Consider the following 27,445-nt stretch of genomic DNA (forward strand, 5'->3'; position numbering starts at 1 on the left):
TGTTCGTTTGATTTTCCCCTAAATTCCCTTCCCTTTGTATTATTTTCGCACGTAGAAGCACTCAAGCTTTTCTGAATGTCTTCTTACTAGTTTGTAAGCTATATTTATTTTGAAACTCGTTGTAAGTGAAAAGTTCATTGTAAAGAAAATTTTGAAGGAATGGAATGGGACTATAAAACTTTTGACAAAAAAAACTATACTTATTTTAAAAAATTGTTAGATTATCATTATACTAACAATAACGTCGATTGTCGTTTATTTGATGATTTAAAATTCACAAGTAAAAAGATGATGATGATGATATGAAATGCATATCTATATCTAATAACTAAGACAAAGATACATATCATAACATGAATATTTGGTAATATAATGTAAAGGGTTTTCAGCGCCTTTGGAAGTTGAAATACTTGATGCCGTAAGTAAAGACAACAAGGAAGACCAATATCCAGACAACATGGAGTATGGCTACGGTCGGTAAGAACTCATGGTCGAAACCTAACCCTTCTTTCATCAACGCTTTTAGGTTTATATCTCCCAAACCTGGGATTTGTACGGACATTTCACTATCCCCTACTTGAGATGTGATGATTCCGTACAGTGTCCAAGCCACCGGTGATGCCCAATAATACCATCTCCACCATATCGGAATTTGCTGCATTTTTGTTTCAGTTCAAGAAATCAATCAGTGTGTTATAATAAGTCAAAGAATCCATCCAAAAATATGGTGTGATTATGTTTTCGCGATCCGAAAACATTGATTGGAATAGAAATGGCCAATTTGGTTGATAGCTGAATAATTGAACCGATTGAAAACCGAGAAAATGAAAAGGACTAAATAAAAAATAATCGAAAAACAAAAAAAAATGACAAATGAGTATTTTTATGAATAAAATAAAAACCAAACCGAATTCAAATATAAAATCAAATGATTATAATTTTTTGAAACCTGAAACTTGAAATGACCATTTGATGCAACATTTTCTATTGAAAAACTGGGGAATACAGAAAATACATCTCATATCAATGTTTTGGATTTCGTTTTTATAAGGATGAAAAAATCCGTAGAAACTTGGGTTATGTGGGTGTCAATGTTTAATTGTCGAGGAGAAGAGTACTAACCGGTCTAGGGATGAGGAAACCGGAGAAGAGATTCCAGAGACCGAGGAAAAACGACATACAGATGCTGGCGATGTGATAGTTTGGCGTCAAGGCAACGAGCATCATCCCGTAAAGCGTGAAGTAGATGAAGCATGTGACTACGTAGTAGAAGAACCAGAAGAACTTAACGATCGTCCAGTCATATCCGATCATCGAGTAAAGGATAAGCGTATAAACCATCGTTTGTGCAACATTGTATACGATTTCCACCACCACCTGCAGAAATAGGACTTAGATTTGTGTTGTTTTTTTAATCATAACTACCGCAGAAGATCTCCATCCGGGTGATGAAAAAAGCGAAATCTTAAACTAAACCACATCTATAGGCACAATTTCTGATTAGATGTGCTGAAGGGTCATATCTTATCGGCAAAAAGATGAAAATATTTGAAGGGTACCTGAGCAAATGCATAGGGAATAGCAGAGTACATTCCGGCTGCTCTTTCGCGGTAGAAGACTGTCCGTTCAATTGCAACGACAGGTTGAACGGTAGCAGCGTTGGTGGGGCCGAGGAACATAACGGCAGCGTACATTGCTCCAAAGAAATTATTCAGATCTTGTTGTTTCTCTCTGTTTTGGTTTCGGTTTGCATAGAAATTTAGTCGCTTTGATCAATGGTAATATACGAAAGAAAGAACGGGGAGGCAGTGAACAGGTTTTGCTTACATCTTTGATCCCTTTTGCCAGTAGATTAGACCGAACAAGACACCGATGAGTAATGTCATGAGAAACCTGATGGCATTGTACTGAGGATGCCTCCAATATGAGTTATATTGTTTCCAGAAGCAAGCCTTGCACTGAGTAGCAAACGATTGCGAGTATTTTGTGGGGAAGTATAGATCTTCCGACCCTGGTGGTGGAGTACTAAGCTCCTCGATAAGCTCCTGATTTCTCCTGAACAAACATTTCAAGCTCACCATCAGATTGACCTGACAAAAAAAAAACACCCGAATTTTGGACACCAATTACCCATATGATATCCAATATTGGTCCGAGATCGAGTGTTATCCGCGAGTGTCCAAAAGAACAAATAAAATGACATTTTTGCCTCTAAGTTTTAAGCATGTCACATACTAATCTGTTGAAAACTCTTGAACTTTCAGATTCAAGTTCAAATAATATGAAAGTTTTGAAAAAAAAAACTAAAATTTCGTATTTAAACTCTTAAATATTTGACCAAAATGAATCAAAAATCACATCAATATATCGTAAAATCCGAGATATTCGCTCTGCATTCGGTAACCCGAAAATCTCGGGTACCCAACAGTGCCCACTCTAATCACACTTAGTAAGAGAAACAGATTATTCTCCAAGTTCTTTGATGAAACTTACTGATATAGCGAGGAGTTGGCGTATATTTCAGCGAAGTCGATGCCCAGTTGGGTCTCCATTGAAGGAGTACTGATATCAAGCATCCATGTAGCAGGATTGTATCCATCCTTGATCTTTGGAACCCCGGAAACAGCCTATGACCATGGTTTTCGATATTAGTCCATCTGAATTGAATGTATGCGACCAAAGTATTCTATGAAAGATATGATCACCTCGAAATATTCTATGAGCTTATCCGAATGGCGGCCTAGACTTCCTGCATAGATAACTTGTCCTCCTCTCTTCATCAATAGCAGCTGCATTAACACCAAAATGTTTATTAGTCGTTCCTGGGTGGTCACTCGGTTCGGTTATATATAAATCGAACCAAATGGCACGTAACTGGATCCGAAACAGAATGTGATGTAAAAACCAAAAAACAAATCCAAAGAAATACAAAAATAATTGAAAAAAATGAAAACTTATTTGAAAAATGAATATTTTTATCATTAAAAACCGAGCACAAACCGAATCTAAAATAAAAACCGAATAGATAAAAGTTTTCTAAAACCAATACAACCGAACTCAAACATAACCAAACCAAAAACCTAAATTCCTTAGTCACCAAATTGGCAACATGAATCCATCCGAAAAATTGTACCCTAACTGAAAACAGTACCAAATATAAAAACAACCGAAAAACCGAAAATTTATTTGAAAAATAAACATTTTTTATCATTAAAAACAGAAACAAATCAAACCGAATTAAATCTAATATAAAACCCAAATGAATATAAGTTTTCTAAAGTGAAAGAAAAACGTAAAACCGAAATGACAGCTCTATAAGGGAAGAGAATTCGAGTCGGGAGCTCATAATACCTCGTCGAAGGCTTCGAAAATGTCTATGCTGGGCTGATGAATGGTACATACCACAGTTCTTCCCGTGTCCACCGTACTTCTAACAGTGCGCATAACAATGGCTGCAGCCCTAGCATCAAGACCGGATGTTGGCTCGTCCATGAAGATTATAGATGGGTTAGCCACCAGTTCAACTGCTATGGTCAGTCTCTTCCTTTGTTCTGTTGAAAGACCACCAACCCCGGGGAGGCCAACTATTGAGTTTTTGAGGGGTTTCAGTTCAACCAACTCCATCACTTCTTCAACAAACATCTGCAAATCACATCAAAAGACAAATTTGTCATAGTTTTCTGAAGTTAAACATGCATTTTATAACAGAGTATACACTGAACTTGTCAGGGACAAAAACAATATGGAACACATATATGGAACACTAGGTTTGGACACAAAAAAAAAACACACACACAAATTTCAGGTACCTAAACACTATTTGAGATGAGATCGGGCAATGACATGGGTAAAACCGTAAAACCCGAAAGCCGGGTCCGGATTCGGGTAATTGGCAAAATCGATATGAAATAAACAGTAAATGACGTTTGTACCCTTTTAGAGATATTACACAAAATCAAATCTACTGCAATCTTTTAAAATTTTGGACTCATTTCGAGGTCATCCAACCATGTCAACTTCTAATATAATATAGTGATGGACTCCAAAAATAATTAGGTTTTTATTTATTTATTATTATGGGTCATGATTATGAGTGGTCTTAGAGCCCATTAGTATTCCTTTCTGTTATTGTCCCCACTGAAAGAGAGTCATTAGAGAATTGATCAAAGAAAAATATAGAGGCCGACGTTCCCTTGGAACGTCAAAGAATACGTCGGTCTCTGGCAAAATAGCGGCAAACTCTTTTAGTTTCTATTTTCCCAATAGAATCCTATCTAGGGTTCTATCATATACATATATATATATATATATATATGTATGTATGTATTTGAAAATATTCAACATTTCGCATTTAAACTTGGGTCTGGATTCCTAATCAAATGGATCCAAAAACGGATAATATAGACATTCGGGTTCAGATTGGGATAACCCAAAAATCTAGGATACCCTACCCTTTTTCATCCCTAAACACTACTGCAGCAGTCACCTTGTTTTGTAAAAATTTGATAAATTGTATGAGAAAGCTGCAGGGAAGAAGAGGTATTGTACATACCTCTCGTGTTTTTGCGTCTATGTCTGAGGAAAGACGGAGCCAAGCTGAATAGACAAGGGATTCATAAACAGTGACGTTTGGAGAATGTATGTCATTTTGTTCACAGTAGCCGCTAACACGAGCAAATGTAGATTGGTTCTTTGGGTATCCGGATATATTAACACTCCCTTCTATGTAGCCTCCTGTTTTTCTGCCTGCCAAGACATCCATTAAGGTTGTCTTTCCAGCACCACTAACACCAACTAGTGCTGTCAGTACGCTTGGCCTGAAAGCTCCACTAACGTCTCTTAGTAGTTGAAGACGATCCCCTTCAACTCCTTTAGTCTTCATTTCCTGCAACAGAAATGGAATGAGTCATGAAACTTGAAGATAAAACATGTAAGATCAGACTTAAACTGAAAAAGGACCGAATTTGAGAAGAATAGCTTACAGCGGGCATATCCACATAGTAATTCACATGGTTGAATGCGAGAGAAAGAGATTGGAAGGGTAAAATCATTCCTTTCTTTGGTCCATGATTTGAAGAACTCTTGAGTTCTACGAGATTACCTGCAAAGTTTTAACAGTCCATAACTAAGAAAATGGAGAAAATATGTAGATAATGGATGGACACCGATAATAAGCCACAAAAGAACTATGGGAAATGACTGAGTTCAAAAGATTAAACCTTCTGCTCCATGGTTATGCCGTTTCTTTTGGTCATCGTCTTCATCCACAACTATGGACTTGGAATCATTAAGAGCTGGAAATTGAAATTCAGCACAAACGCATAAGGTTTCACCCCGAGTCTAGAAGAGAAGAAGATTTCGACATATGATCACTTACGGTTCAAGTAAGTCAAAGCTAAAATATAAAGAACGTTGAATAGTATTGAATATCCAAGCAGCGCTCCGATACTGATCCAAAACCAATATCCTTCTGTAAAGAAACCCCTACTCTTCAAGAGGACTTCGCCGACCGTTCTTGCATTTATGCGGGTATCGTTGTTTGGCTGTACCATGTAACACTATGAATTTGCATCACAATGATCAGGGGAAAGATCAGGTCGGCCAAAAGATATTGCATAAAATCTTACCCTACTCCATCTCTCATCAAGAAATTCATTCATAACAATAGCAGTCTGTCCATACATCATAGGCGATGCATAGTAGCCCCATATCATCCATGGTTGGATGTCATCTATCAATAGAAACAAGATCATCACTTTTTTGGTATAGAAAATCTTATGAACTACTACTCTATTACCAACTTAGAATGTTGAGAAGGAATCCAAAAGTACCAAACTATGAAACTCTGTTTGCAATTAGTATGTTTCCTTTACTTGGTTACGGTATCGAAAGATGTAGACTACATACCTTTCGCAACGATAAAGCCTCCTAGGACAAAAACAATAAGCAATGTGAAGATCCCTAACGTGTTTGCAACAACTTGTGTTCTTCCAACAGCTCCAAGGAATCTGAATAGGGAGAGGGCCATGTGATTCACGGAGAAGTATGCCAACAACTGGCGGAAAAACCTAGTGAATGTTAGTTTGGTTAGTTCAAGAAATATCAGTAGATTATCATAATCAAAGTTCCTTGAGGAATTTTCAGATGTTACCTGCCAGCAGAAGGAGCGAAACCGACAGTGTAGTAAGTAAAAATGATCCATATTCCTGATTCGAGAAGTGATACCGGAATCTTGATAAGCCACACAGGTAAAGCAAAAGCCCATGGAGGGTAAAACAAGATGTCTCTCTGCTTATAGAAAACTGGAAGCCTCATCACTGTGAAAGCTAGCTCTGCCATTCCATTAAACATCACATTAATCAAGCTGAAAAACAATACTCCATAGAATTTCGAACCATCTTCAACCGTGCCAACGGGCATTTCCGTCCTGAAAAACACTGTCATAGTTATCAAGGACATGATGGTTATTTGGACAGTCTTGAACACATAAACGAAGGAGTTCCGTTTCATAAGCAGCCATTCCCTAGCAAAGCATGCCTTGAAAAGATCCCAGTTTGAAATCCCATACTTTTCTGTCACCAATGTTGCAGGGTGGATTTTGGATTTGTCATAAGGAACCTTAAGTTCTGTTGCACTTTGTTGCCCGATGTGGAAAAAATTAAACCCCCTCGTAAAATCAGATACCTCAACATAACTATAAGGTTGATCTTGCCTGTACCAATACTGCTCTTGGTCCTTCTTAGATGTAACTTCTTGCAGAAAGTCTGCAACTCCTTTCCTTTCAGGGCATTTGAAACCCATATATTCAAAGAATTCAAGAATGTTATCCCTCGGACCTTGGTAGACGATTTGGCCCTCTGAAAGCAGGATAATGTCATCGAACAGTTCAAATGTCTCGGGTGGAGGTTGTAGAAGCGAAATAACCGTAGTTACATCTGAGATATGAACAAGTTGCCTCATGAACTTGCAGATTTGGAAAGTTGTGGAACTATCCAGTCCGGTTGATATTTCATCCATGAATAGAGCTGTCGCAGGTCCTACCAACATCTCTCCTACGCAGTTTAGTATGAACCACAGTGTTAGTTTAGTTGTGCTTGTGCATCATATCTGTAATGATTCGCATGGATTTCCGTCCAACATTCTGATAACTGGGAATTTATCAGAGTTTTTCTAAACTTTTGTAGTGTTTAGGAAACCGGAATACAATACAGTTATAGACTTGTTGAACCCAAATACCGAATCTATCCAAAATATAATCTAAATAACGAAACCCTTAAACATAAAATTAAAGAAAAGAAATCCCTAGAATTTGAGTGTATAACACATCCTTTTGTTACAAGAATGTCAGTGATAAGAGTTTCTTCTACTCAGAATTAGCTGAAAATTTTACCTGTTGTTAGACGCTTCCGCTGTCCACCGGAGATACCTCTTCTCAACTCATCTCCAACTGGTATGTCAGCACAGATGTCCAACCCAAGTATCTGTCACAGTCACAGAGATATTTCTAGGGATGAGGCCCTTTTCATTGTCATTGTTAGAAACTGGACAATAGAAAGAAAGTCACAAAACCCTACTTTGAGAATATAGTCTGTAACCAAACTAGTCTCTTGTCCTGCTATTGCAGTAGATTTCATGAATGCATCAATTTCAGGGTCTGGCTTGATTCCTGCATCTCTCTCCCGTCTCGAGAGTTCAGCCAGTAGATCATATCTAGCCCCAACACCTAAACAGCGGCCTGAGAAGTCCAGAGTCTCTCTAACTGTCATTTCCCCAAAGTGTAGATCGTGTTGACTGATGTAAGCACAGGTCCTTCGAGGAACAAACTCGTGAAACTCGTGACCGCAGTATGTTATCCTCCCCGACATCTGAACTTCCCGGTCTCAGTATTTCTACTAATATTTCAGCTTATCGTAAAAAAAGAAAAGGAAAAGAAAAAGAAAATTGATCCGTCAAAGAGCGAGTGAAACCGACCTTCAAGCTACCGTCAAGCTTCCCTGCCAAAGCTAGCAACAACGTTGTTTTCCCTGAAGCTGGTGGACCAAGCAAAAGGGTCATCCTGAAAATGTTTCCATTTGAGCAACCATTCAAAACAAAAAGGAATCATGATGCGCGAATAGGTAAATACACATCAAGGAGTAAGGGGAAAATGCAAAGAACAGAGGCATTCATTTAGAGATCTGCAACTCGACATCATTCCTAGTTTCTAAATGTAATTCGTTTTTATCCGTCATTCCGGTTCAAACCAACTTGGTGTAGAAGATGGTTCGTCACCACAAAGTTTCTGAAGTACAACAAAAATATGTTAAACACACTTTTTTTTTTCTTTCTTTTAGATGAAGAGCAAATTTCCACACTAGCAGAATCTTTACCTTGATGGTTTGACTATGCCGCTGATATCTTTAAGAATCTGAATCTTCCTCCTTTTGGATGGGACGAGGCGTAGAAAGCCAAGAACACTCTTTTACACACAAAACAGAGGGAGGAGGATATATTAACATCATCTTAAATTGTCATGCTTGTATAAATAAAAAGTTCATTTGTTCCTCGCATGCATCTTTTGGAGACAATCCTTTGCTAAATGTTTTTACATTATATAGAATAAAATTAACCATCCGTAAAAAAAAAAAGGTCATATAATAAAATACTGTTAAATCGTGAAACAGGAAATCTAAGTACACGTTTCATTAAAAAAAAAAATCAACGTACACGCAAGAGGTAGTTTTATTTTTTTGGGAAAAAAAAATGACCGCGCACAAAAAGGAATAGAATAATGCCATTGAGAAAACAAACAAAAAGGGAACTAAAGAAAAGGGGTCACCTCCAATGTGTTCAAGGTGACGTTGAAAAGAGTTGGAAGCGCTCTGCTTCCGGCATAAGCATCTCCTTCCACTGCTAAATGCTCATACCGGACTTCGATTTTTGGCACTTCGATCGAAACCCTAAATCCCAAATCAAATTAGTCGTAGATTATCACAACACATGCGAATTTGAAACCGCCGATTTCGATTTCCCAGGAGACTTTCATTGTGGGTTAAATCGTTACCTGTCAATCCTGTCTCTCAATCTCTGGAGGAGCTTCTCGTTGTCGTCTTCGACGAATTTCAAAATCATCTCCATCAACTGCTTCTTCCCCTGAGGTCCGAGCCTGGTGACGTCGACCTCCTCGAGCCTCATCCGTTCATTGTCCGTCATGTGCGGCATCAGCCCCTTCCGGAGCCGATCGAACGTCGGAAACCGCTCGATCGCCGCCCACCGGAGCTCCTCCTCGTCGTCCTCACGCCTCATACTGTTTCCGAAAACCTCGTCAGCCTGCGCCATGCTCCGGCGACTGGTGGAACCCCGGCTCCCGCGTCCGCTCATAGTACGGACCAGATCTTCGTCTCGCCCCAGCAACGACGCCATTGTCAGCGACTGAATCGGAAAAGAATCCGACGACTAAGTTTTTTCTCCTTCTCCGTCAGTCGCTGTGTTTGGAGCTTCCCTTCTTCCCCTTCTGCTGACAGAGAGAGCAGCAATGGAAGTTATGCATGCCCTAGAGAGAAAAAAACGAAAACTCGGAATGGAGTTTGCAGAAGGATATATTTCCGTAATGGGAGAGCGAGAGATGATGGAGACAAATAAATTGGAGAAATGAAGTGTATATGCGCATTATGCAATGCTAAAGGGCGCGAGATTGTTTTTTTATGGTAACTAAATGTTTCTGAATTATTCCAAAAATTTTCTTCTAGAAGAAAATTTTATTTCCAATTTTACGGGTTATGTTATTATACATTATAAAATTATTCAAAGTATCATATTCAATTAATATTATCCAAAACAGTTTAAGTATATTTTCCTTTAAAAAAAAGTTTCTAGAAGTGTATTATTTTAAAAAAATTGCTTAATTATGTATTTTCTAAAATAATATCACTATAATTTTGTTTTCATATTATGGTAGATTTATTTTTTCAAATCATGAAACAAATTTTGATGATATAATTTGAAAATTAAAGTTTTCGTTTGAACGCTACGAATCCCATCCAAATTTATTATATAATATTATTATAATTTTTTTTATTAACTCATCAATATACGTATATTTTCATGTTTTATATCAACGTAAATTATTTTCTGAAATAATTAAAATATCAACTGATTTATCTTTTTTTCATTCAATTCTAAATACCCTCCAATCACTTGTTGCATGTCGAAATGTCTTTCCCATATATCAATTAATTTTTGGCCGGTCCGTATTAATTGCGCGCCTTCATTTAATGACAAGATTTAAATTTCTTATCTATAAATGGTTTTTTATTGTTTCCGAATTTTTTGTGGTATAAAAAATGCAATGGAAATTGAAGAATGTACCATTATTTAATACAACATATTACTATTAAAAGAATATATTAGAAAATATATGACCTGGTGCTTAGTAACCTCTCACATGCCTTTGACATAAGATAAAATAAAAAATGAGGTGGAGGAAAATATTGTTGGTTATTGTTTAGAGAGTCTCTCCGACTACATCTTTTGAGTTTCCGTTTCAAAACTGTATCTCTTTACAGGGCTTTTGATACCACTTACTATGGGTTCTTCTCTTATAGTTTTAGATCTATTTTCGGCTAATACCGACTTGTAATCCGTGTTTATATCAATATACTTCACATTTTACAAAAAAAAATATTGTTGGTTAGATTGGTTAAAAAAAATATTGTATTTAGTTTTTTTGGAAAAAATAATTTTGGTTTTGTATTCAGGTCGTAGAAATATATGTTGAAGGAATATTAATTTTATGGAACATGTGATTGATACTGTTATTAGAGGTAGATATTATTTTATTTTTTAGTTATATAAGATTAAATTCGAATATCTTATCACGCCATTAATAATTTTATATCAGTTTTTAGAATTTTTTTCAAAATAGATTATTTAAAAAAACCTCTTAATTTTATTGTAATAAATATATTTTAAAATTAGGAATTTAGAATTCGAATGAATGAATCAATGATTAGGTATTTTTATTAAAAAAACCCTGATTTTGTTGGATTTATAGGATTGAGATATTAAATAGTTGATTTTCAAATAAAAAATCTATTTGACTATCATAATGGATGTCTAATAAATGTGCAATATCTACAATTTACATTAGATATTGTCTTGATAATCTTTAAATTACTTATACTACTAATTTTCTATTTTTGTGTAACAACACAAGTATGTGAAAGACTCGGATTGATTGAGGAGGTTTGAAAAAAAAGAGAATTTCGTTAATGGCATACATTTGTAATTTCCGACCAGTGGTTGGTTTAATTGAAAAAAGTAAATTGAATAAAAAGTTGAACCAAAATTAGAGGTACTTAAACACGGCCATTTAAGCCATAACGGTCATTTCTAGGGGTTTCTAGGGGTGTGGTCATTTCGGTATTCTGGTAGAGAATGTTTCGCTCCAATTCTTTCGGTTTTATAAAAATATATACCAATTGGTTATTATATCGATTCGATTCGGTTTCAGTTTTGGTTTGATTCGGTTTAGATTTCTATAAGAAAATTTTAGATTTTTCTTCTTTCTTTTGAATCAGTTGACACCGGATAGAAATTAGTAGAATTTGAGTGTTCCTACCTTCTCTAGCCATTGTTTTTCATTCAACAAATTTTTGTTCATTTGAACCAGTTTGATAATTTCTTTTAACAAGTCATTTTGAGTTATTTTTTCATCATCACTTTCATCCTCCACCGATATTTATTTTTCTTCTTCAATGACTCCAAAGAATATAACGAGGTTAGATACATTTTTATCACTATCTCATTACATGTGTAACATTTCATCCATCTTCTAAGTGGGTGAAAAATCTAGTTTTCTCCTTTTGGGAGTGATACGTGATTTTTTCTTCTTAATACACTCCATCTTGGTATATCTATATCATTTGCACTCAAAACACTAAATTTCTTTTAAATTAATCACTCTTTTAACCTATTTGGACATTTATGTCTCTTTTGTTGTTTTTTTTTAATAACTAGGAAGTTCATCGGGCCTTCGGCCCGACTACATCTCACATGGCCCGGGAGCAGCCTTTAAAGTACATCTAAGGACCCAAAGAGCAACACCCTAAATGCATCCCTCCCTCTCCAGCAGCTAGATTCGAACCGGTGATCGGGACCTCGAGAGCTACACCCTCCCTCTCCAGCAGCTAGATTCGAACCGGTGATCGGGATCTCGAGAGAAACACCCTTTTTAACCACTCGTTCACTACTTATTAGGTCTTTTTTGTTGTCTTACACCCTTAGATATTAGTGAATTCTTCATGATACTATGATGAAAATGATTGAAAACACCTTTTAATTTAAAATAGAATTTTTTTTTCTCGAGTTATCCATTTGTTGCATCTTTATCTTTTTAACCCCATCAATTATTCTTGAATATTAAACTCGATTCATCTAGAAAAATATAAAGTCATGGAAAGAAATTACCTAGAAATTTGTAAAAGTTTTGAATATATTGAATATACATGGAAAATGAGGTTAGAATATTTATGTGGGTAGAATGCAAGAGTATATAAAGTTAGTATAAAAGGGAAGTAATGCGCAGGAGGAATAAAAAGTAAAGCACGAGAGAAAAGAGAGAGTTGTAAGAGAAGGAAGTAGAAGAGAATGAACACAAGAAGAAGAGAAGTTTATTGAGAGTTATTTGAGCTTTCGGAAAGTAATTTTGAAGCGATCATCTTATAAATTTCTATTAAGACCTAACATAAACATTGTTTGCACGTATCTCCATCCAGATTCGAATCTCCAAGAGAAGTATTCACATGAATTTACTTGATTCTCTTGTAGAAATAGATAGACTTAAGACACAGTAAACTTTATGCAATATTAAAAAAAAAACATAAACGTTGTTTAGTTTGTTTATGACTTGTGTCTGATAATCTAAATTGTTTACTTTCCCGTATCTGTCTCTTCGCATATAAGAAATAGAAATCGGTCTTTTCACTTTGCATTTCCGTTTACACCGTAGTATTTGAAGAGAGTAGCTTTTAGTCTAATCGAAACACTGATGATACACTGAACAAAAATCTCCATCCTCACTGCAAGGTCCCCACGGTCTTGTTGATCTCTTCCAGCTTCTTCATCCTCAATCTCTCGCTCTCCGTAAGAAGCTGACGAGAATATCACCAACGCAACGGTCAGAAAGCCGGAGATTAAGGGAATCTAATCACTTTTCGATTAGGTGTTCATCAAGTTACCTCCATCAATACCGAAATAAGGTGAGCTTTCTCTTTGTTCTTTTCGTTGAAAGCTTCTACCGTCTCCTTGTATTCCTTTTCCTGCCCATATGTTTGTGTTATAGAGATTCAAGAAAACGAAAGAGCTATAGAGGGAGGTATGAGTGTGAAACCTTCTTCTGGCAATTCTGAGCCAAAGATTTGATTTCCCGGTTCGCAGTATCGATCTTCTTCCTTATGGCTCCAACCTCTTTTCTCATGGGGTCTCCCATGATCTCCAGCTCCTTTCAGACATAGTTTTAGGATGAAAGTTGCTCATGAATAAATAGTTACCCAAGGAAAAACAGGATAATCCAAGGTGGAAAAAAAACCCCGATCTTTTTTGATGGCCTGAAGTTAGATTTTGAATTCTCTGAATTTGGTTTCTTGAAAGTTATTGGGTATGATTTATGATTATGTTTCATGCTTGCGTTAGTAACTTGTTGTTCTCTAGCTGGATTCTCTTCAGCAAGACCAACACTACAGGAAGTGTAATAAACTAGACATGAATTAATGTGGCCCGTTCTAGTGGTTTGGGTTTTTTTATTCATCTCCAAAAGGTCACGGTTCAAACCATATGTACTGGTTTTGTAGGGGAGGGCACTGACACCCAAAATGTTGAGTACTCGTTTGATTTGCGAGTCAGATTTTGAGTTCGGGTTTTGGCAAAGGATTACCGATATCCCACTTATACCCGAGCCAGAGGGGACAAGGTAGCGAGGGGGAGAGCGCCGAGGGGAGGGCAAGCGAGCGATGGGGAACCGGGGCGGTAAGAGCAATGACGGCGAAGAAGCTTCGATTTTTAAGGTAGGGCTAGATTTTAATTTTTAAAGTGGGAGACCATCGACGTCTACGCACCTCATCATCCATCGGGCCCTGTCAATTGCTACTCTCTCTTTCTTGGCGAGGCTCGCCCATCGCAGCCTCATTGAACCAACCCCCGCCCCCTCGAGACCTCATTGGACCACTCTTTCTCATGTTATTCGCCTCGCTCCCTCATCGTTCGGATGCCTTGTGGGTACCCGAGCTCTTGCCGCACCATGCCCGCCCGTATATGTATGTTGGAGAATAGAAAGAATAGGTTAAGTTTCAAGACTTACTTCTAAAGTCTGAGCCAAGCATCTGGTGGCTTCCTCCGCGAGGCCGAGCCTCTGTTCAACCTTCTCCTTAACGGCCATTTTCTTCCTCTCGATCTCTTCTTCCCGAGCTTGGAATTTCGACATAGCCGCTCTCCATATCTCCTCTTCGTCGGTGCTCTCGTCTATTGGTATCTTACCGTTGGTTGCGACTGCAGAAGCTGTGGCTGTTTGGTTCTTGTTGTTCATGTTTCTGTTTGCTCTTCTTACAATGTTCCCAAAGTGTTCAAACACTTTGGTCCTATATAAGTACTTTCAAGTGTCTTCTCTCTCTCTCTCTATCATTTTGGTCTTTTGCTTTTGCTTTAACCTTCTTAAAGGAAGTTCCTTTGCTTTGACAACATCTCAAATAGAACGGAAAGCAAACCCGCCAATGAAAAAAAAATTAGACACAAAAAAAGTTACTATTTTGTTTCGAATTTTGAGAGCGGGACCAATTTAATTTTAAGAAATATATAGATATATATTTAATTTCGTTTATATAGTTTTATAGTTTAATGTTCCGTAATCTTTAGTGGCGAACCAATTCTTATCCTTCCCCTCTCACGTCACAAACAAACTCAGGAGGAGAGAGCCATTTAACAAGTAAGAATGGTTCACTATCCCCTTTTTATTTTTTTGGAAAAACTAAATTTTCAAATGTACAGATGACGAAATCGTGTTATCTTTTCCTAACAGCAGAGAGCTGACCCGATTATAAATTCAAACGGGTTAACCTATTTGGTTAATTTTTTTAAATGGGTTAAATAAATTTTGATCCATTAAATTCATAGATTAAATGGGTTTCTCGTTAAATCTAATGCGTATTTAATTAAAATTATTATATACAGATAAAAAAATATTAATATATACGTTAATATACACATACATATAGGCTTATAGATTTCAAAATCTAGAGTTTTCCTCTACCAGTGGAAGATCGTATTTAAATACAAAATAAAATTTAGATAACAATATTAACACTTTAAAATAAACCAGTTTAGATTTCCTATATTGCTACCATTTGTAAATATGTTTAAAATTATTGTCGTTGTTGCTATTGTTGTTATTGAACTCTTTAAAATTTGAACATTTTAGAGAAAAAAAAGACGAATTGAAATATAGAGGTAATAAAATATTTAAATTAACCAATCCATCACACCCAGTTCTTAATCTTCTTGGTTCTGTCTGCGATACCTATGCATATTGATAGAGCCAAATATAAGTTGTATATTCTGTTGATAATATCTTCGAGATATTTTCCTAGATTTGTTTGCTAGGTTTTTGGTTGGGTCGTTGTTGTATATGTATGCAGTTTTCGAAATGTTAATACAGCACACAACATGTTATGATATCAGAGCCCGACCTCTTTTTTTCTCACCTCCCATGGCAACCGATCTTGCTTCTGCCTCCGCTTCGGCCGTTTCTATGCCGACCGATCCGACAATTTCTTCAGCCACGAAGAACTCATTTTCCGACATTCCAAGGAGAACCATCTCTCCATTCGACTTGAGCCCAAGTGATAATCCGGGCTTGGTGCTCTCGCAGCCTCTGTTACGAGGCCCAAACTACGAAGAGTGGTCGATAAATATCCGCCACGCCTTGAAATCGCGAAAGAAATTTAGTTTTTTGGATGGCCGAATTCCACAACCAAAACCTTCCTCCGCCGAATTCGAAGACTAGGAGACTAACAACTCTCTCATCGTCTCTTGGATTAAAAATACGCTTGAACCTGGTTTGCGTTCCGATGTCGTACATCGTGAATTTGCGAAGGATCTCTGGGATTATCTTCGCCGACGTTTTGGGGTGTCGACTCCTCCACGGTTGTTGCGTCTTCGCAACGACCTAGCTAATTGTCGCCACATGGTTTGAGTGTGGAATCTTATTTTGGGAAACTCACAAAACTGTGGGATGATTTTAGCTAGTGTTCGTCCATTGAAAGTGTGTAAGTGTGGACTGTGCATCTGTCACGTTGTTGCCGATCTTGAGAAACAGTGACAAGAAGACCGTCTTTATGAGTTCTTACTCGGTTTGGACGATGCACGCTTTGGCACCGTTCCCTCGAATTTACTGTCTCGGTTACCATTGCCGACCGTCGAGGAAGCATACTTGGTCGTCACTCAAGATGAATCCTCGAAGGACTCTGTTTCCCGAGTTTCTGATTTTCCCGATGCAACTGCCTTCTCTGTTCAGCAAGCTTCGAAACCTCGTTCGCCTCTTCCTATTAAGGACAAATCCGTTGTTTGTTCTAACTGTGGCCGATCGGGTCATATGATTGAATCCTGCTTTCAGCTTCTGGGTTTTCTGGAATGGTGGGGCGACCGTCCCAGGAATCGTACAGGTCGAGGCCGTAGTACAACGTCTGCTTCTCGTGGTCGTGGTACCGGACGCGCCAACGCAACTCAGATTGGTTCTTTGAATCAGTCTGCTCCATCATCCGTCGTTTCGATTCCGATAGGCCTCTGACATTTGGCTTGAGTGATGATCAATGGAAGGCATTAATCTCGCTCTTGAATGCCGGAAAAATTGGAGCCACCGAAACCTCGTCGGGTACGCCTTCTACTACCTCTTGGAACCTTGAAACAGGTGCTTCGCACCATATGACTGGTTGTTTTGATCAGTTGCATCGACCAACTACCATGGCTCCATTTAATATTATTCTTCCCGCTGGTCGTCACTCGGTCATCTCTCAGTGGGGGACTTCTGTGCTTTCGTCCTCTCTTAGCCTAACCGATGTTTTCTATGTTGCGGGATTACACGTCAACCTTCTCTCGGTGTCTCGATTGCTTGCGGATCGTGATTGTATTGTGCAATTTACTGATAAATTGTGCTTAATTCAGGACCAAGTTTAGAAGACGCTGATTGGAGCGGGTGAGCTTTGCGACGGGCTTTATTATTTTCGGGGTGTCAAAGTTGCTGCGACTATTCGTTCTGTTCATTCACACGACGTATGGCATCGTCGACTTGGTCATCCTTCAAATAAAGTGTTAGGACAGATTTCCGGAATTGATTTTGGTGGTTCTTTAAATAGTTCGGCAGTTGCTTGTGATGTTTGTATCCGAGCAAAGCAAACCCGTGATTCGTTTAGTTTGAGTTCGAATAAAACATCAGAAATTTTTCACCTTATCCATTACGATTTGTGGGGTCCCTAACGTACTCAGTCTTTTTGCGGTGCTCGTTATTTTATCACCATTGTTGACGATTATTCCCGTGACATTTGGTTATTCCTCATGTTGGACAAGACTCATGTTTTTCGGTGTATTCTTGAGTTTCTAGCCATGGTTGATCGACAATTCTCGAAAAAGGTTCGAATTGTATGATCCGATAATGGCACCGAGTTCACATGTTTGCATCATGCCTTTCGTACACGTGGGATCATCCACGAAACATCATGCATTCATACTCCGCATCAGAATGGTCATGTGGAACGGAAACATCGACATATCCTTAATGTTGCTCGTGCTTTGATGTTCCAAGCACATTTTCCGATCGAGTTTTGGGGTGACAGTGTTTTACATGTCGGTTATCTGATTAATCGTACTCCCTCCTCCGTACTCTCAGGTCGAACTCCTTTTGAAGTCTTATACGATCGGCGTCCGGATTATTCTAATCTTCGAACCATGGGTTGTCTTTGTTATGCTCATAACAAAGATCGTCATGGTGACAAGTTTGCTCCACGAAGTGTTCGTTGTGTGTTTGTCGGTTATTCTTCGAGAAAGAAAGGCTGGCGATTATATGATCTTGACAAGTGTCGTTTTATTGTATCTCGAGACGTGGTTTTCTGTGAGGATCAATTTCCTTTCGCTAAAGAACCTACCGTTACCTTGTCTCCACCAGCTTCTCTGACCTCGTCACCTTTTCCCATAGATGACGATGATGTTGTTGGGTTTCCTGAGATCTCTAGAGCGAATCCTATTCCTAAGAGATCGATTCTAGGGTTTCCTGGGATCTCTAGAGCGAATCCTATTCCCGAGAAATCTCGAGACTTAGAACTCGTTTTTGGATCTCCAAAAACTCTCTCTTTTCTGCCAAAAGTCGGCTCTTTTCGTCTCTTACGAGTTAGGGTTTTTAATCTCCTTCTTATAAGGTGATTTAACCCTAATTCGGTTTAATTTCGGTTTAATTTCGGAAAAACTGAAGCCCGGAACGGACGGTCCAGAAATGCACGTGGACCGTCCGTTCCAGCACGTAGAACGGACGGTCTGCTCACGTGGACCGTCCGTTCCAGACTTTCTGGAACGGACAGTCCGTTCTGGACCGTCGGGTCTGGCACGGCGGAATGCACGAAATCTCTATTTCGGATATACAAGTCATAGGCGGTCTCTAGCAAGACACTATGACTACCTATCTCGAATAGAGTTTGTTCGTGATCTTTACGAACGCCAGAGATGATTCCGGTTGATGATCCTTTTGTATCACGATATCATATGTCGAACATAAGGCATGGACAAGCCACCTTATCTGATTCGACTGCTTTCTCGTTCACTGAGTTCGACTGTCTAAAATAGACGACGTTCGTCTATAGTGCGGCCACACATTTCTACAGTCTCGCTCACACGAGGGGCCCAGCGATATCTCTCTCTTTTACGAGAGGTACAAATCCCGTTTTGACTATCTACAATCCAGTACATGATTCATTTCGTGCCTGATACACGCCTTTATAATCCTCCTGTTACGCAGGACGTTTGACGTAATCAAAGCACGCAACTCCTCATGTTGGATCCCGTAGATATCTCAGGTCTTAGGATCCAATCATGCAACCGTCATATGAGATTCAAGTCATGATGCTAGTCCATGTGACAATCTCATGTGGGTCAATCCAGTACTGGGATCCAATCGTGGAACTACCATATGAGATTCAAGTCATGACGTTAGTCCATGTGACAATCTCATGCGGGTCAATCCAGTATTCCGTTCTCCAACGAATACCTATGACTGTGATTGTATCCAATACATATGATCAATGCTATGATCATCAATCACACATCATACTAGTCTTATTTTGTCATCATTCCCATAATGACACAAGACTAGGGAGTTCAGTATCATTCATAATGATACATGGATTTCATAACACATCTAGTATGCAAGAACATGTAATGAATCAAATACTCTCATAAAACAGTAGAAAGTATCAATACATCAAATGTATCTAAATAAAACTCAAATACAGTACATCATAGAGCACTAAACCAACAGATGTTGGTTTTGTTTCGACAGTATCTCCGTCTTCTGTGTTGGCACCTCCTCTCAATCCTTCTGTCTCTTTGCTCGTCGACATTTCCGATGACAGGGGGGTTCCTCGGATTCTTGTGCGCCCGATTCTTCCTCCTCTGCTGGTGATGAGCTTGGTCGAGGTAAACGTCAGAAATTTCCCTCGACCAGGCTTCGGGACCACATGACGAACACTGTGGGTGTGTTTGCTTCCTCGGTTCAACCCCAATCTGGTGCCTCCTATCCACTTGCGAATTTTGTTGGCTGCACGAACTTCTCGGCATCTCATCATGCATTTCTTGCGGCGATTTCCGCTGTTGATGAGCCTCGTTCTTACAAAGCTGTGTTACATGATCCAAAATGGAAAGCCGCCATGCAATCCGAAATCAGTGCCTTGGAGAAAAATCAGACTTGGGTAGTTACCTCTCTTCCTCCGGGTAAAAAGGCCATTGGGTGTCAATGGATCTTCAAGGTTAAATATCGATCGGATGGGTCCATCGAACGGTACAAGGCACGATTGGTTGTTCTTGGTAATCGTTATTGGGGTCTTGGAGATCCCTAAACATGCGTTCATAACGGTTTCTACGGTTCCAATTTGGGTTTCACGTAGCGGAATAGATTAAATGAAACCCAAACAACAGATCTTACATATAATGATAAAGGTATCGATACACCAACCTATTTCGATCCAAGGACCTATCACAAATGCTGAAATCCAACGTTCTCTACAACTAGTCCACACTCATGGGCTTGCATCTGCTAAAACACGATCTGGAGGTCGGGAACGAAAACCAAAGCAATCCGGGAGAGAGAGAGGACAACGACCAAGAGAGAGAGAGAGAGCGAGGGAGAGAAAACAATTTTTTTTACTTAACCCTCAATTATGTTTCTTAAAACATAATTATATAGTGATTAGGGTTTCATTAAACCAAATGGGCCTAATGGGCCTTCACTTAACTATTAAGAGAAAACAAGTCCATTAATCTCATTAATAAACACATGGACCCATTGGGCCACCTAAACCCATTCAATGGATTTCTAATCAGTTTCGCAATCTGATCGTGACCAGAGCACCATATCCATCAATCTTCCACTTGCTCTACTCATGATCGAGTTTCAATCTATCACAATAGACCTTCCCAAGCACGCTCCAGAAAATAGTAACAACCCTACGTGTGTGACCCTCTAGGCTCGTCCAACGCAGACATAGTTCCGAAACTATTTCGGACTAATAATCATATGTGGTCTCTAACAAGACACTATGAATCCCTTGTCAAACCAGGTTAGTGTGATCTAGCGAGCCAAGAAACATTCAACACTTGTGTCCTTTTTGTCACATGATATCATAAGTCAAAACAGAGACATGGAACAAGTCATCTCGTCACATTTTGATTGCTTTCTTGTTCGTTGAGTTAACTGACGCTACAGATGACTCTTCATCTGTTTGCGTGCGTTTCAGCTCAACTCATTCGAGGGGCCCAGCGATATCTCTCTCTTCACACAAGAGAGGAACAAAATCCTCTCTTGGCTCTCTACTACCCTCCACATGATTCATGACATTCCCAACTACAGCCGTCATAGTCGTCCTTTTACAGTTCCGACGTTTGACTGTGTCAAAGAGTATCACTCCTCATGTCGGATACATATAGAGATCTCAGGTGTTAGGACTCAAAGCGGAGTATTACATGAGATTCAAGTCATGACATCAAGTCCATATGAGAATCTCATGCGGGTCATCCAATATTCATTCACAAATGAATACCCATGATCATGATCCGTATCTGTGACAACCTAGAGTACCATAGGAGGGCGGGGAGTGATCGCCGGTGCAGAGGCACGGACAAGGGGCGACTCGTGACGAGCTTCTGGGTAGGGGTACATGGATGAATCGAACATACCGGAATGAGAGAGATCTGAGGGCTGTATAGGTATGGGACTATACAGTCTAAGATAACATAAAAAGAATTAGTTGGACTACTCATAGCAACAAGGTGCACCTACCTTTTTGGTTCACTATCCCGAGAGAACTCCAAAGTTAAGCATGCTGGCTCTGGAGCAATCTCAGGATGGGTGACCTACTGGGAAGTGTCTCGGTATACGTGCGAGTGAGGACAAAACATGCTGAAAGGTCTCGGGTTACTGTGTGAGGGCAGTTTCGACAATTCGTAGCGGTCACGGGTTGTTACAAATGGTATTAGAGCCGGTACTCTTCCAGTACGGTGTGGTTCGAGAACGAACCAGACGGAAGCTGGTGGGCCTGTGACAACCCAGAGTACCGTAGGAGGGCGGGGAGTGATCGCCGGTGCAGAGGCACGGACAAGGGGCGACTCCTGACGAGCTTCTGGGTAGGGGGTACAGGGATGAATCGAACATACCGGAATGAGAGAGATCCGAGGGCTGTATAGGTATAGGACTTATACAGTCTAAGATAACATAAAAAGAATTAGTTGGGCTACTCATAGCAACAAGGTGCACCTACCTTTTTAGTTCACTATCCCGAGAGAACTCCAAAGTTAAGCGTGTTGGCTCTGGAGCAATCTCAGGATGGGTGATCTACTGGAAAGTGTCTCGGTATGCGTGCGAGTGAGGACAAAACACGCTGAAAGTTCTCAGGTTGCTGTGTGAGGGCAGTTTCGACAATTCGTAGCGGTCTCGGGTCATTACAGTATCCAATACGCTATGATTATCTGTATGATCATCCATCATGCTAGTTTTTGTTCGTTAATATTCCCACATTAACGATCGACTAGGGGATTTAGTATTATTACAGTAATAATACGTGGATAGCATTATTAAACAATAACATGCAATCTGAATAATAATCAATAAGAAAAACATACTTCCATTCATCACAATGAATCCAAATACAATAAATAAAGTGTTCGTGCGAATAATCATGTCTAGAGCATAAAACATCACTATCTCCAAATGCTCTAATCATAATCAACTAAATGTCTAATCCCCATCGACCTAACATGACACTCATGTTTCGACGAAGGGAGAGGCTTTGTCAACGGGTCAGCGATGTTGTCATCTGTCGATACTCTGCATATAATCACATCTCCTCTGTCTACGATTTCTCTGATAAGATGAAATCGCCTGAGTATGTATTTGGATCTCTGGTGTGACCTTTGCTCTTTGGCTTGCGCAATCGCACCATTATTGTCACAGTACAACGTAATGGGGTTCGCAATGCTAGGAACAACGCCAAGGTCTCCAACGAATTTCTTGATCCAAACAGCCTCCTTTGCCGCATCCGATGCAACAATATACTCAGTCTCTGTAGTGGAATATGCAACGGTGGCATGTTTGGAACTCTTCCAACTAACAACACCTCCGTTAAGAAGGAACACAAAACCTGATTGCGATCGAAAATCATCCACGTCGGACTGAAAACTAGCATCGGTGTAACCACTTACAACGAGTTCATTGTCACATCCATCGTAAACCAAGAACGCATCCTTAGTCCTTCTCAGGTATTTCAGGATGTTCTTTACGGCTATCCAGTGTGGCTCACCTAGATCAGACTGGTATCTACTCGTTAGACTCAATGCTAACGATACATCTGGCCGAGTACACTGCACGGCGTACATGATAGATCCTATCGCCGAAGCGTATGGAATTCTATCCATGTGTTCTCGCTCATCAGATGTTTTGGACATTGATTCTTGCTTAGAACTAAACCGTGCCTCATCAATAAGGATCCCTTCTTGGATTCTTTCATGCTAAACCGTTTTAGCACCTTGCCGACGTAAGTACTCTGACTTAGACCGATCAGCTTTCTCGATCTATCTCTATAGATCTTGACGCCTAGGATATAGGCAGCCTCGCCTAAGTCTTTCATCGCGAAACGCTTTCCTAACCAAGACTTAACGTCTTGCAAAGTAGGAATATCATTTCCGATGAGCAAGATGTCATCAACGTATGAGACCAGAAACACAACTACGCTCCCACTGGCCTTCTAATAAACGCATGGTCATCCTCATTTTGCAAGAAGCCAAACTCTTTGACTGTCTCATCAAAACGCAGGTTCCGGCTTCTTGAAGCCTGCTTCAGTCCATAAATGGACCTCTGAAGCTTACATACCTTCCTTGGATGCTCAGGATCTTCAAAACCCTCAGGTTATGTCTGTTGGTTGTAATGCTCTAGGATGATCCGTGATATGACATTTTGACTTTGTATTGATTCATTGATTTATGAATGCATTACATTCCCGTTATATGATTGGCATGTTTGTTATATTTCGGTATCCTTGAATCATTATAGAATGATTCTAAACACCCTGGTCAGTTATCATTGTGGGAACAATGATGAATTAAGACTAGCATGAGGTGTGATCGATACATTGGATGCATTTCACAATCATGGGTACTCGTTGTGAACGAGTGACTGGTTGACCCGCATGAGATATTGTCACATGGACAGAGTCATGACTTGAATCTCATAAAGCGGTTCGTTCTTGGATCCTCAGACCTGAGATGTCTAGAGTATCTGATATGAGGAGTGGCGTGTCTTGACTGCGTCAAACGTCGTCTTTAACCGGATGATTATAACGGCGTTGATCAGATACGTTCACGAATCATACGGAGATAATAGACATGCAATATGGGACTTATCACCTCCTCAATAGGAGAGATATCGCTGGGCCCTCTCGTGGAAGTCGGACTATGAAAACGCGTGGCCACTTAAAATGGGCCTACAGGGTCACACACCAATAGGGATGGACTTATACGTGAAGAATACGAAGAATTGAAACGAGATTTGACCGAAACGAGCATGAAAAGGAGTTTTCAGTGCGTTGGTCCGGAGCTGACAACGTTTGGTTCAGTTCCATGCTGGTCGAAGCCCAGAAAGTGTTTTGGGCTTGGCTGATGTTTTGACTCGGTCGAGTCAAAGTTTTGACTTGGACCGAGTCAATACTAAATGGGCCGAGTGAAGAGTTGACAATGGGCTTGGGCTGATTCGTTCTGACTCGACCGAGTCAGAGTTCTGACTCGGACCGAGTCAATACTCGGAAAAAGTCTCTTTTCACAAGGATTAGGGTTTCTAACTTATAAGGTGGTGTTGGACGCCGTCCTAAGAGGAGAACTCAACTTTCAGAATCCTAAGACAGATCTAGAACACAAGAAAATCGTTTCTTTTGAGGTTCTAGTTCCTGGGATTCGATCCCAAGTCTTGAAAACCCTATTTACTTCACAGATCCTAGCAGATCAGTTCCATAAGCGTTTGGAATCCTTCCCGTCGGTGTGGATACGTGTAGAGGAGCTGTACTTTCAGCTCTTGGTGATTAAAACAGGCCCTGGATCGATTGCTACTTTCAGATCTTCAGGGAAGAGGTAAGTATTCGATTCCTACGGTGATATACACGATCTGTCGGGGTTTTACGGATGATTTTGGTTGCGTGTGACGTTTGACTAGGTTTAGATTATTCTTCCGCTGCATGAAACCTAGTAAACCAAACCCTAGATCGATATGATCGCATGCTAGGAATCCGTAGCGTAATCCAACGGTGGTATCAGAGCCTGGTTATCTGTATATCGTCGTGCTTGTCGCATGCCTATATGAATTTTAATTGTTAAAATTGCATGATAGGTTTGATCTATGCATATTTAATGATGTTATGATTGTTATTTGATGCATGGATGAGTTTGGGGGTCGAAGACGGCTTGATGGTGCATCGAAACGGGGTGAAACCCTAGATCTCGTGGCCAAAAAGTGTCTACCAGAGTTTTGACTCGGCCCGAGTCAAGTGTTGACTCGACGACAGAGTCAGAGTTTTGACTCGACAGAGTCAGAGTTTTGACTCGACAGAGTCAGAGTTTTGACTCGACAGAGTCAGAGTTTTGACTCGACAGAGTCAGAACGATAGATCAGAGTTTTGATTCGGACATAGTCAAGTGTTGACTCGGCCGAGTCAGAACGAACCAAAATGAACAGACTTGGCCTTACAGACTTCTGACTCGGACCGAGCCAGTTTTGACTCGGACAGAGTCAGTACAGAAAGTTGTCCAGTTGTCAAGTTTTGGTTCAGATTGATCTGTAGATGATTTCGGCTCCTGACTCGGACCGAGTCAAGTGTTGACTCGGACAGAGTCAGAATTTAGATGCAATTGCTGCATCGTTTCAAGTGTCTGAGCCGAGATTTTGATGCACATTGGATGAACATTATGAATGTTTAACCAATGAGAGTGTTTCGGTACATAATTTAAAGCAAGCAAGTGTTGTTTGGCAAAAAGGATTATATACACAGACGATTCAATTGAACTAAGAGTAGTTCAACCGAGTTGATCGGAACAGCTTGACTGAACTGACTTGAATTCAGTTAAGGTATCCTGGTGTTCAAGTCACCTATGCCTCATGTAATCTCAAGCTATTACCGCCCATTAGTAGAGCAACTGTCAAGGCCTCGATCGTCATGGTTACGGGTCATGCCCTAGCTGAGCGTGCCTGATTATCTTGGTGAGGCAGTATGGAGAAATCGTGATTCTCATAGCTCGAATATGGTTGAGCTTGAATTGGGTTATCAAGTCGGACTTGGACCTAATGGTAAGGATGGGATGAGGAACATGCAGTGATAGCGTATCACTATCCCATACACATCTAGGAATCACATAGGATGTGATTGACAATGTGTTGTCTACCTAAATAGCATGTTTTTTAGCGTCATGCCCTAGCTGACTCAAAAGCATGTGAAATATGGATCCTAGCTCACTTAGAAACTCATTGAGGGTGTTTTTCTTAGTGGGAGCCTGTCATATTGCATCTATTATCTGTGTTAGTATGTGTACTAAGCGACTTGCATGTTTTATGTCTTTTGTTTTGTCTTTTTCTGTAGAATATGACTGCTGCAGGTAATCTGGCTAATCTCTCCATGCGATCCATCCTGGATCGGGAGAGACTCACTGGTGGAAACTTTCTCGACTGGTACCGCAACCTGAGAATTGTTCTCAGGCATGAGCGGAAGCTCTACGTGCTGGAAGAAACCGTTCCTGAGGATGAACCAGCGGCCAATGCGCCCAGGGCTGTCAGAGATGCTTACCATAAGCACATCAATGACAACCTGGACGTGACCTGTCTGATGCTCGGATCTATGTCGGCTGAGTTGCAGAAACAACTCGAAGGAACTGATGCCTTCGAGATGATCGAGCATCTCAGGACTATGTTCGAGGAACAGGCAAGGGTCGAACGATTTAACGTCCTTAAGAACCTAGTCAACTGTAAGATGACCAATGGTTCACCCGTGAGTACTCATATCCTCAAGATGAAGGGTTATCTAGAGGATCTTGACAGACTAGGGTTGGAGGTTAGTCGTGAGTTGGCAGTAGACCTAGTTCTCCAATCCCTGCCGCATAGTTTTGACCAGTTTGTCATGAACTATAACATGCACGGGATGGAGAAGGACTTGACCGAACTACATGGGATGTTGCGATCGGCCGAGCAGAACATCAAAGTCGAGAAGAATGTCCTAATGGTTGGAAAGAGTTCCAACAAGAGGAAGCGTTCCAAGGGCGTGAAAGGCAAGGGCAAAACGGCAAGTGTTGCCGCCGAGCCTAAGCCGAAGGCCGAGAAGGGAGAGTGCCATTTCTGCCATGCCATCGGGCATTGGCGCAGAAACTGCAAACTCTACCTGGAAGATCAGAAGAAGAAGAAGCTTGCAGAAGCTTCATCTTCGGGTATCTTTGTTATAGAGGCTAACTTGTTTACTTCTACATCATGGGTATTGGATACCGGATGTGCCTCACACATTTGTGGAAATGTGCAGGGCTTGAGAAGAAGTAGGCAGCTAGCGAAGGGAGAAGTGGATCTCCGCGTCGGGAATGGAGCAAGAGTTGCTGCGTTGACCGTCGGGACTTATGATCTTACTTTACCTTCTGGACTTGT

The 27,445-nt window shown here is 40.1% G+C and overlaps 2 protein-coding genes across 3 annotated transcripts; both read right to left on the bottom strand.

Moving 5' to 3' along the window:
* Positions 1–320: 320 nt before the first annotated feature.
* LOC104823106 (ABC transporter G family member 39-like) lies at positions 321–9,630 on the bottom strand. 2 transcript variants are annotated; one of them, XM_010554530.2, is made up of 20 exons: positions 9,044–9,629; positions 8,819–8,939; positions 8,370–8,458; positions 7,972–8,056; positions 7,575–7,865; positions 7,391–7,481; positions 6,152–7,052; positions 5,908–6,068; positions 5,628–5,731; positions 5,378–5,543; positions 5,220–5,294; positions 4,983–5,101; positions 4,553–4,885; positions 3,352–3,642; positions 2,706–2,789; positions 2,494–2,627; positions 1,828–2,055; positions 1,560–1,731; positions 1,123–1,377; positions 321–655 (listed from the first exon to the last, which is right to left on the bottom strand). In XM_010554530.2, the coding sequence occupies exons 1-20, from the start codon at positions 9,400–9,402 to the stop codon at positions 386–388; spliced, it is 4,329 nt and encodes a 1,442-aa protein (XP_010552832.1). In that variant the 5' UTR covers positions 9,403–9,629; the 3' UTR covers positions 321–385. The 2 variants fall into 2 exon arrangements, with proteins under 2 accessions (XP_010552832.1, XP_019059159.1); XM_019203614.1 differs by lacking the exons at positions 321–655; positions 1,123–1,377; positions 1,560–1,731 and having other exon boundaries at positions 2,011–2,090; positions 9,044–9,630.
* Positions 9,631–12,924: 3,294 nt separating this feature from the next.
* Positions 12,925–14,612, bottom strand: LOC104823107. The gene is made up of 4 exons (XM_010554531.2): positions 14,336–14,612; positions 13,370–13,480; positions 13,218–13,298; positions 12,925–13,130 (listed from the first exon to the last, which is right to left on the bottom strand). The coding sequence occupies exons 1-4, from the start codon at positions 14,558–14,560 to the stop codon at positions 13,056–13,058; spliced, it is 492 nt and encodes a 163-aa protein (XP_010552833.1). The 5' UTR covers positions 14,561–14,612; the 3' UTR covers positions 12,925–13,055.
* Between the last annotated feature and the right edge of the window lie 12,833 nt (positions 14,613–27,445).

Source organism: Tarenaya hassleriana, unplaced genomic scaffold (genome assembly GCF_000463585.1).
Source record: "Tarenaya hassleriana unplaced genomic scaffold, ASM46358v1 Cleome392, whole genome shotgun sequence".
Taxonomy (NCBI): Eukaryota; Viridiplantae; Streptophyta; class Magnoliopsida; order Brassicales; family Cleomaceae; genus Tarenaya; species Tarenaya hassleriana.

Excerpts from the sequence above, each read along its gene's own strand:
- LOC104823107 (XM_010554531.2), bottom strand. The coding sequence starts at position 14,560 with ATGAACAACAAGAACCAAACAGCCACAGCTTCTGCAGTCGCAACCAAC. Across the intron at positions 13,481-14,335 it reads GCTTGGCTCAGACTTTAGAA|GAGCTGGAGATCATGGGAGA; the intron begins GTAAGTCTTGAA and ends TATGTCTGAAAG. Across the intron at positions 13,299-13,369 it reads CTCAGAATTGCCAGAAGAAG|GAAAAGGAATACAAGGAGAC; the intron begins GTTTCACACTCA and ends ACATATGGGCAG.
- LOC104823106 (XM_010554530.2), bottom strand. The coding sequence starts at position 9,402 with ATGGCGTCGTTGCTGGGGCGAGACGAAGATCTGGTCCGTACTATGAGC. Across the intron at positions 8,057-8,369 it reads GGCATAGTCAAACCATCAAG|GATGACCCTTTTGCTTGGTC; the intron begins GTAAAGATTCTG and ends AAACATTTTCAG. Across the intron at positions 5,732-5,907 it reads AGGCTTTATCGTTGCGAAAG|ATGACATCCAACCATGGATG; the intron begins GTATGTAGTCTA and ends TTCTATTGATAG.